This window comes from Crotalus tigris, unplaced genomic scaffold, assembly GCF_016545835.1.
Source record: "Crotalus tigris isolate CLP2741 ecotype Arizona unplaced genomic scaffold, ASM1654583v1 scf7180000020270.473046, whole genome shotgun sequence".
In the NCBI taxonomy this organism is placed as follows: domain Eukaryota; kingdom Metazoa; phylum Chordata; class Lepidosauria; order Squamata; family Viperidae; genus Crotalus; species Crotalus tigris.
In genome coordinates, this window is record NW_024097939.1 from 154775 (window position 1) to 165860 (window position 11086).

At 38.0% G+C, this 11086-nt stretch overlaps 1 protein-coding gene across 1 annotated transcript; it reads right to left on the reverse strand.

The window, feature by feature from the left end:
• Positions 1–1449: 1449 nt before the first annotated feature.
• Positions 1450–7304, reverse strand: SRP19 (signal recognition particle 19). Its single transcript, XM_039366390.1, has 5 exons — positions 7150–7304; positions 3807–3882; positions 2952–3023; positions 2104–2215; positions 1450–1951 (listed from the first exon to the last, which is right to left on the reverse strand). The coding sequence occupies exons 1-5, from the start codon at positions 7188–7190 to the stop codon at positions 1818–1820; spliced, it is 435 nt and encodes a 144-aa protein (XP_039222324.1). The 5' UTR covers positions 7191–7304; the 3' UTR covers positions 1450–1817.
• Between the last annotated feature and the right edge of the window lie 3782 nt (positions 7305–11086).

Sequence of the window (11086 nt, forward strand, 5' to 3'; positions counted from 1 at the left end):
TTCCTTTTGATTCAAACTCAATTTCCAATTGCCTTCATAGAAATACTCATATAATTTTCTTGGCAACAATATAGAAGTGGTTTGCCAATGGCACTTTGTAGATATTTTTAACTTCCCAATCTAAATTGCAACACCTAGATTCTTGATTATCATCCTAACTGGGCCTAATTCTATTCGCCTTTAAACTGAGCAGCAAGGTGCTGCCCCCTAGCCAGGCACCACAGCATCTTACTGTAACCTAAATCCCATTAGTATAAAGAAGCACGCGAAATGTAGTCTATGTATGATTATGTTCCATGCAAAATGAGATAATATATGTCACTGACACCAATAATATGCATACTGTATTGTTGCCAAAAACTATTTTTGCTACATATACTTTTCTATTAAATTTTTTCTGGAAAAATCCACATACTTGTAATCAGCTGGAAAATAAAGATAGTATAATAGAAGTGTGCAAGTCAAACCAAGCCAGGTGGGAAGTTTCCCATTTGAAAATGCACTAATAAGGTTAATTTGCATGGGACTGAGAAAACATTGACATATTGCCTAGAGAACAGGTCAAATGACCTTTTATTGCTTTTTGTAATTTTATGCCATTGGAATAACTTTAGTGTAAGGCAATATTATTGAACAGCTGAAGTTGATACAGAAAGATGTAGAGCATGACATAAATTAAAATTAAAGTCAGCACCATAAAAGTGAGTGTCCTTGGTTCATTAATTGCTGATGCAAATATCTTCACAGTTATAAGCTACAGTAGAAATAAGTCTTTCATCCCACTAAACTAAATCTGAGGAAGTGCTAAAGCCAAAAATACAATATATGATTTTACAGTTTTTGAGTTTGGTGAAAGATAAGTCACTACTTTTCACATGAAGAAAGCAATATTGCTATCAGATTCTATCAATTTCCACTATATAGTCACTGTAGTTAGAAATTTGTCCTTGTTGTATTTTCCCATATCTTACTGATTATTTATATTAACTACATGAAACATTGATGGTACATCTTTCTGTTTCAATTTAGAAATGCTGATTATCTTGAGCAATGTTATAATTGATTTTTTTAAAGTGTAAATAACAATAAGTACTAAAGAGAACCCAGAAAATTTAAAAAATATATAGTTATCATACATACAATGCTGGACCAACCCTGGGTCCATGGACTTTCAACTATTGTTACCAATGTTTTCTTTTTAAAACTACTTTTAGACATTCTTAGGTATTTTGGCACTAAAAAAAGTTCAATTATAAAATTTAAATTTAAATTATTCTTTTGGACATCTACAGAAAATATATTGATATAAACAGAGTACAATTTATGAGTACTTTCCCTGCAATTGCCCATGAAATATAGCTGTCGTAGCTCTCCCAGGCATGAGTTTATTGATTTCCATCAAAAAATAATATAACTGGAAGCATTACTTAGCAATTAAAACATTCTAAAGAAGTTTAATCCAAACATATGTTTATTGTAATAAAGAGAAGCCCAACATCACAGTGACAAATGTATTTCATTGTAAAGTTTATCAAGTGAAAATGTATCCAAGGCAAAAACAAACAGCTTTGCATTCATTTGTACACACAGTTCAATACATTAAAACATTATTTTTCCATATTTTTTAAATATTAGAAGAGGATTTTCTGGTTATGTTCCCAAATAGTTCAACCATAATTTTATGCAAAATGAAATTCATTCTAATTCAAAAACTACCACAAAATAGCTTTGCATGTTCTCATTGGTCTGTCCGTCATTTGAAATCATTATTCTTCTGTAACCATACTCATTTGAATATATATTAGTCCATGTCACATTCATTTCTTCTTTTTTCCTTTGTTTTTTTTGCCTCCTTCTCCTTGCTGTAGACTTAGGTCACTGCCTCCCATTTTCTGTGTCCTTGTTTTCAGTTTGGGAATTGTTTCTGCTGCATATAACATCACTGCCTTACCTAAACAGAGAGAAAAGAACAAGAAAATAATTCATTAAGCAGAGGGTAACCAGGAATTATCCACCATTTGTGCTCCATAATATGCAGCTTTGGCTTCCATCTATAAACGAACAAAGGAACAAACCAGCCTCGTGCATATTTATAACACTCACGTGTTGGAAACTGAGGCTGACATAGATGACCATCTTCCTGCTTCAGCTGAATGCGAACTCTGCCCCTATATTGCGCATCACGGTTCCATTCCCTGGGATACATTTTGTTTTTCTAGTACATAAAGAAAGTTCAGAACATTACAAGTAACATAAGCAAAATAAAAATGCTTACAATTATAAATCTACTTTGGGAACACGAACCATTAAACTATTAAATTAACAGTCCTAATAGTTACACAGGAATAACAAATATAGGGCTAAACCAGGGGTCTTCAAACTTGGCCCTTTTATGATTTGTGGACTTCAACTTGCAGAATTCCTCAGCCAGCGTGCCTGGCTGAGGAATTCTGGGAGTTGAAGTCCACAAGTCATAAAAGGGCCAAGTTTGAAGACCTCTGGGCTAAACTGTTTATTTTAATAGTCAAATATATTATCTTAGTAATTCAAAGGAAAACTCTGTGAAAAAGGCTACAATTTATTGTAACAATTTGAAAGTTATATTATTAAAGGGTTTTTTGGGAGTGTATGCCAAGGATTAGATTTCAAAGATGGATTTCCCAGCTCATTATCTTAATTATTATAGTATACCAGCATAAACATTTTAGATTTATATCTCTCCAGAGTATTGTTAACACTCTATTGGAAGAATGTGTTCTGTAATCCTCAGCCTCCATTTATTACAGTGTCCTCTGTAAGGTCTGCTGCTTTCATTACTCTAGGAAGGGAAGGACTTGTGTCATAACATTGCTTCCATGAGTTTGACTCTTCTTGCTCTCTTCCCCTTTGTCACCAATTGTGCAATTATAGTTTTACATAACAGTATAGTAGGAAATAACAAAAAAAATTACCTCCAAAAGCACATTAAGACCAACTGCTGCACAAACATCTTGGATTTCTGTAGATGTAGGATTTTCAATAGCCTACCAAAAAAAAAAAAAAAAAAAAAAAAAACCCAAATATGTTTTAGCGTTTATGATTTCTGGCCACCAATTAAGCTGTCACCCACAGATCAATTGTTATTAGCTAATGCTACAGAATTAGGAGCCTTCAGCGTTTTATTGCAACAGCATTAAAATGATTATGTGCATCTTACCCATTTATAGGAAAAAGAAAAAACAATTCCTAAAATATAGAGGTACAATTGACTAAAACAACAAAAATCAATTAACACAATAAAATGGGAAATATTTAAAGACATATGGTATAGCCCATAGAATGTATAGATATAAATTAATTTGAGCATGCACAGCATTAAATTTTGCAAGCCATATGCCAGCTTTAAAAATTGGCACTGACAACCCTCGCCAATTTGTTACCCGATACCAAAAGAAAAAAAAAGCAAAGAAATTTTCATGTAACAAAAATGTTACAGTTAACCATGGAGTAATTATAGCTTGCAACTGAACTTTTTAATATTCCTAGATAGATAAATCATTTAAGTACTTTAATTTTAAACTACATTAAAACAACCACGTCTTTTTATACATGCAAGACATAAATATGTAGTGGCAAAACTAACATAATGCACTAATGAATATATACAATGCATTTTTTTTACTTAAAGCAAATACAGATACATCTTAGTATCTGATTAATAAGGCTCCATGAAATAACAGATCACACAAATACATTTTATTTTACATAAGTTTCCAAATTATATTTCTGATGCACAGATTTTCTTTCCTCCCTTCATCCACAATTACTTTGTCAAGAGGTATTCTTCTTCCTTCTGCTATTGTCTTCTTGTTATTTATATAGGCTGGATATATACAGATAAACCTAAGGCAAGAAATAAGAATTGAAAGCTGATAGGACACATAAAATAATACTTATTTCTTCACATTCAAATATTTTTCCAAATAGAACATATGCAGCTCCTAAAATAAAGAAATCCACTATGGCTAAGAACTGTATCAGTGAAAGGGCTTATTTTTCTATTTTTAAACTTTAACTAGACAACCTACAAGGAGTCGTCATTTCAAAGACATTCCCTTACATAAACATAAACTAGGGGCAAAAAAGCAATGGGAACAGGAGCAACTTTTGATTTCCAGCCAGTTTGATGTAGAATTGGTCTGCCTAGCTACCAGAGGGCTAGGAAGGGATCAGTCTAAAGAACTTCCAGGCAACAGCGCAGCACTGCAGGAGCACTGAAGTGACCACATATTTGCCAAATTTCAATCCTATGGGAAGCATGAGTCCCAGCTTTTGGATGGATTCTACAAGTTAGCCCATTTGAGGTACCTTGATTCAAAAACTGCTGCCCTGTGATGCACTGTTTGGTCCAGTTAAAGGTTACAGACATGAAAGTTTTAATAATATATAGATAAAACTGAACTGGGTAATAAAACATTTATCTATTTATAATCCATTTTTATTACTTTTTTTTATAAATAACTCAAGGTGACAAACATATCTAATACTCCTTCCACCTCCTATTTTCTTCGCAAGAAGAGTATTTGGCTGAAAGAGACTGGTCCAAAGTCACCTAGTCGGTTTTCATGTCTAAGGCAAGATTCAGGGTCTCCTGGTTTCTAGCCTGGTGCCTTAATCACTAGACCACAGGTCGGCAACCTGTGGCTCCGGAGCCGCATGCGGCTCTTTGAGCCTTCCCCTGTGGCTCCCAGCCTCCTCTGCCTTTGCAGAGAGAGACAAAGACAGAGAGAGGCAATTGCGCGTCCCTGCTTCTCTCTCTCTCTGTCTCTCTCTCTCTCTCTGTATGTGTGTGTGTGTGTGTGTGTGTGTGTGTAAAAGAGAGTGCACTCACAGTGTTCTCCAAGGAGCTGAGAAGCTTAGTGGGCGGAACTCCTCCATTTGCTGCTCTCTGCAGGAAGCAGGAAGGGCAGGAGAGAGCTAGCTAGCCCAGCTAGGCTGACTCAGGAATTCTGGGAGTTGAAGTCCATGAGTCATAAAAGAGACGAGGTTTTCTACCCCTGAGCTTGTTGGACAACAGCTTGAAGCTTGCCAGGTGAGCAGCAGATGGTGGGGGGGGGAGAAAGAGAGAGAGAGAGAGAGAGAGAGAGAGAGAGAGAGAGAGAGAGAGAGAGAGAGAGGAAAGAGAAAGAGAGTGGGGGAAGAGGAGTGGCAGACCAAGGGCAGATAGAGAGGGAGGGAGGGAGAGAGACAAAGAGAGAGACCCTTTTGACATCTAAAATGAAGATAACACTGCATATATCCTTTTTTTACCTGTGTGTGTATGTAATTTTATTCTCTTAAAGCATTCTCTTGGTGATCATTGTTTTAATAGTATGGATATTCCCAAGAGTCATATTTTTACTTTTATTTTTAATGTGTGTGTGTGTGTGTGTATATATATATATATATATATATATATATACACACACACATACATACATACATATACGCACACATACATATATATACACATATACATACACACACACACACACACACACACACACCTATAATAAAGGTAAAAATGGATATATGCAGTGTTATCTTCATTTTAGATATCAAAAGAGTTTTGTGGCTCCCGGTGTTTTGTTTTTGGTGGGAAACGGGTCCAAGTGGCTCTTTTGAGTGTTTTGGGTTGCCTACCCCTGCACTAGACCAAACTGACTCTCCAAAACATTTTGTTTTATGAGTGAATTCTATGTTGCCAAGTACCAATCCTTACAAAGAAGTATCTTCAGATTTTAAGAATTCCTAAAGGTTGCAGATGCACCCCCCAAAAATAAATAAATGATAAATAAAAGATTCTGTCCCACCCCAATCCCTTTAAAATAGGAAATTAAACTGACTTCTACGCATGAACACCACCATATGGAATGTTTGAGAAAAGAAAAACTAAAACACTTGACAGGAAGAATATGAAATTGAATGGCTAATTTGCTATCTTTTTTATTTGCAGATTCTGTCTCTAATATTTTAAATTAAATAATATAGTAGCTTATCACAACTGCAGATGTAAACCACTTTTTTATAGAAATCATTTCTCTTCCCTCAATCAAGGGATGCACAAGTATAGCCTTCAACTGGTGGGCTGGAACCAGAGCGAGACCCATCATAGGTTACAAGAGCAGCATTACCACCAACCAAAGATATGTCTAAAGAGAAGAGGCTCCCAAAACGCATGAGCATCTGCAGAGTGGGCATGAATGGGTACCTGCAGGAAAAGCACCTACAAAGAGGGCATGGATATCATACCATTATGACAATGTCATACAAATTATGTGAATACACAACTAATGCAACTTATATAACACACACACATTATATAACATATAACATTTGTATGTGACATCAGGCTTCTTATGGATGCCTATTCCACTCCATTGTGTGCTGCCAAAAAACTGGATCTCAAAAACCTAGATAATGACTGTCTTAAGGAAGCTTCTGTTAACTCATGTAAATTCATAGTTCAAACAAAGTAGGATGCTTGTTTTATTAACGTTTAATCAGAGTGGTTAAGATTTTGGACTAGGAGCTGAAAAACAAGGGTATAGTCCATCTTTACACAAGAAATTCAGCGGGTGACTGACTATGAGGCCGGTCAGGCTGCTGTTGGGAGGAAAAAAACAGAAAAAAGTTCTTTGTAGTCCTCTTTATGCTCTTGAAGAAAAGGGGGGTTGCATCGAATGAATGAATGAATGAATGCAATTGAATGAAATAAGTCTCTAAGCACGTTACGGCCTTTATTCTACTACCCTTCCTGATTCAATTACGAAAAACAGTGGGGAGGGGAAGCATGCAGGTCCCTCTCTCTCAGCTCCGCAGAGCAGGCACCACGAAACGAAGCGCATTCCCACCACGCAAAGCCAACGGGCTCCTTTATGGAAGCTACCAAATCGCCCAGTCAAGCTGCGGAAAACCAAGCCTAAGAAAACCGGGACAGCTGCAACCGTCGCCCCGGCCACTCTCGGCCGTCGCGTCCGGCCCTTCCCTACAGACGAGGAGAAACCCAGGCACTCCCGGATTAACTAAACCGCGATTCACACAACGCGCGAGTCTGAGACTATTTGGCAATTCGCCACTCGGGGCGAATCCTGGTAGAGAGCTACGGCGCGGCTTCCGTTCCCACGTTACCGAGATTTATCGGAGGGTAAAGAGGACGCAGCCCAAGCCATGGCCTCCGCATCGGCAGGCGGCAGCTGCTTTTCGTGACTCGGCCATTCACCAGCCACGGCGAACCGGGGACAGGAAGCGGGGAAAGCGAAACCGACTGTCCCGCCCTCGCTCAGTGACGTCGTTTGACCTCAATGGTTAGTGGAAGTGTCGCTCATGGATAAACGGAACTTAAACAGTGAGGGACTATCTCGGTGTCGCGAGAGTTCCTGTAAGATTTGGTGACTCATGAACTATAGCAGGGCAACCTAGTCTCATTTATGACTCATGGACTATGCTGACTCAGGAATTCTGGGAGTTGAAGTCCATGAGTCATAAAAGAGACGAGGTTGGCTAGCTCTGAACTATAGAGATGGGAAATCGAGCTGCGGAGGGAGGTCCTTGATTTTAACCTCCTCGCCGGGCCGATGACGTATTAAACCTCAAAGACGCCTCAGATTATATATGGAGAACCATGAAAAGCGATGGGTGCTGATGTGGCTCCCGTGTTGGACGTTGTTGCACGTGACGGATTTTTCTTTCTTTTTTTACAGGATTCTATCTCTTGTAGAGACCCGAAGCTTGATAAAAGAACTTCGTAAAATGTCTGAATCTAGACATGAAAAGCAATGACAGCCGTGGGAGAAAATTCAGAATTCATACTGTATAAGAGTAAGAAACATAAATTAGAATATAAACTGAGAAGAAAACTTACTGAAATTACACCCACTGTAGAGTTATCCTCTATGCCAGCGGTTTCCAACCTTGGCAACTTTAAGACTTGTGGACTTCAACTTCCAGAATTCCCTAGCCAGCGTTGCTGGCTGAGGAATTCTGGGAGTTGAAGTCCACAAGTCTTAGTTGCCAAAGTTGGAGATCCCTGCTCTTTGCTGAGCATGTAACATTGGTAACTTTTACTGCTGACATGAAAGGTCACCCATCTTTCCCAGCTTCATGCTCTTCAGTTATGTATCTCCAGTTATGTGTCAGGGACTATGGGAACTGGAGTTGAGATTGTAGAAATATGTCCTAGCTATGGAAGGTTTCAACAGGAGTAGGGAATGAGGTAGATTGTATTGGTCCACTTAATTCAAAACTACATAGCCTTTGGAAGCTCTATTGTTCATTCCTGAGTTGGTCCTGCTTTTCTGTTCCAAAACCTTATTACATAAAATGAATAAAATTCCTGATTCAGGAATTCTGGGAGTTGAAGTCCATGAGTCATAAAAGAGCCGAGGTTGCCTACCTTTGCTCTAGTCCTATAGAAAAAGATAGAAATATGAATAACAATGCAGCCAACAATAAAACAAAGATTAAGAAGAAAAGCAAATCTGAGAAGCATTGGGGGAAAGGGTTCTGAGTCATAGAGGATCTTGAAACCTTTAAAATAGAGCATGTCTTGCAGCCAAAAGATTAGATAAGTGAGTCACAATTTTCTGTAAATCCTCTGTGCAATAACTGTGTCATGCCAGATGTGGAAAATAGGTCTGTGTTGGACTGAGAAAATGGGGAATTTTCTTCCTTTAAGAAGGGATTAAAAATAAAGAAGAAGTTGCAGATGTCATTTGTCTCTCTCAGGCATGGATTTGGTGACTAAAACTGTATGTTTGTTTATTTTCTATAATTTAAAGTGGCTATTTGTTGGTGCATATGGTTATTTCAATTTATCATCAAATAATGGCTGCTAATAACAAAATCAAGAAGCTGAAGTATTTCTATCACAAGATCATCTGAAAAAAAATGAAAAGGGAAAAACAGAAAGTAAAGAAATTTACCAAAACAGTTTGGGGAAGTGATCTGTTTGTGCAGCTGCAATGGAAAAGATTCCTCAGCTTCCAAGACTGGGTACACACACTTGAATTATTTATGGCATCTTCTGTATTTTATAACCACATAGAATTATGTTACAGATTGCAATGCCTGCTTCAGATAAGAAAAAAAATTATATAATGGATAAGCTTTCCTGCATTCTCTTTCAGCGCTTGCATTGTCAAGTTCATATAATGATTTGGTAGATATTGTGTGACTTCCTAATTAATGTGAATTTAAAAGAATTGTTCCACTTTACTTTTGATGATTATTAGAATGAAAGCTATTCTTAAGGGCTTTCATGTCATTCCTGTCTAGGCTTTTGAAGATGAATACATCTGCTCCTTACTAAAGGTCAGGAAACTATAAGACAGACATTTGGGAGAAGTTTGTGAACAAGAAAAGATTAATGCCTGCCAAATTAAATCTATTCCAAAGACAAATGATAAAAAAAAATACACACGAACATAAAAGGAGGTTCAGGGTATTGTGGCAGAAAAAATCAGGAATTATTTGATTTATTCATTTCATCTTCTCAAGTAGAGCAAAGGATATATTTCATAGGCTTGAAATGTTAAAAACTACTGGCAACTAATATATCATGTCTGTCTTTTAATGACACAGTGGCTAACAGGGTAGTTTATAATTACTGACAACTTTTTAAAAAAGAAAACAATAGTCTGAAACATACTCAAACTGCTTAGTTGCAAGTATTAACAGCATAAATTCCCTCACAAGAGTCAGAATAGCCCTCGGTATCTGTATTTTAACAACATAATTAGCTGCTTGGTTGTGATTCCCAGAGTAAGGACGTGGATGCAACATGAAATACAAAAGAATGGATGAACAATATTTGCATCAGAAGATTTTATTCAAGTTCCCCTGGGAAAAAAAATCTCATCTGACTTTCAGTCCACATAATCAAGGGCTGATTAACAAAGGATATGAACCCTAGGGTTAAGTTTCTTCTTCTCAACTTTGATTTGATTCAGGACTTTAATTAATTTAAAGCAGGGGCGTCAAACTCAATTTCATTGAGGGCCGCATCAGCATTGCGGTTGCCCTCGGGGGCGCGGTGGGTGCAGCCTACTGGGTGGGCATGGATGGAGTGGGTGTGGCCTACTGGGTGGGCATGGCCAGCTCTACATCATTTGTGTCAAGGGTGCCTGTGGGGGCCTAGGCAGGAGTGGGACAGATCTGAGGGTCTCTGGCAGAAGGGGGTGGGACCAGGGCAAGCGCCAAGGCATGGTCTATTTCTTCATTCCTTACAAAGGGTGACACCTCCCCAGCATGTACCCAGGGGGTGGGGGCGACACAGCAGGGGCTGGTTCCTTGCTGTTTCTAGACGGCCTTGTGGAGCTAAGACTGAATGCGTTTCAGCATAGATGGCCACCACAAAATTGTACATTGGCTCCCGGCCGGCCTGGCCAGGGTCAAGGCAGTGGGAGCCGTTCCCTCACTGTTTCCAGGATGGCTTCGCGGGCCACATGAAACCACTTTGCGGGCCGCATCCAGCCCCTGGGCCTTGTGTTTGACATGTCTGATTTAAAGAGTATTCGTGTCAACATTCATTGTAAACCAGATTAGGAAAAATGGAAATATACTTTATTGAGATACTTAATGATAACACTATCCTGCAAGTTCTTCCACTATAAAGGCTGGATATAAACAAACAAGAACATTACACCAAATCTATTCTTAACAATAAGAGGACTGTATGCTGTCACCTTTGTTATTTAACTTACATAATAATTTTGTAAGTTAAATATCCCTGCATACTATCCCCTGAAACTGGTTGATAAACACATTGTGATATATTCACATTGAATGATGCAGTATCATTATCATACACAATTGGTTTGAAATGAGTTATGTTTGCTCTGCCATGAACCATAAGAAATACTGAAGATAAATTCTAAAATTAAGATCCTAGTATTTGTCAAACATCCCAGAGTCCATGCCTGACAGTTGAATGAACATCTGATTGAACAAGTTAAAATCTGAACACATCTGTGAATAGTGTTTCAGTTCCTTGGTAATCATAGGGCTCACTGGGATTATATTGTTCAAAATGTCTCAAAATTGGCATTAGTCTGCAATCTTTTTATTA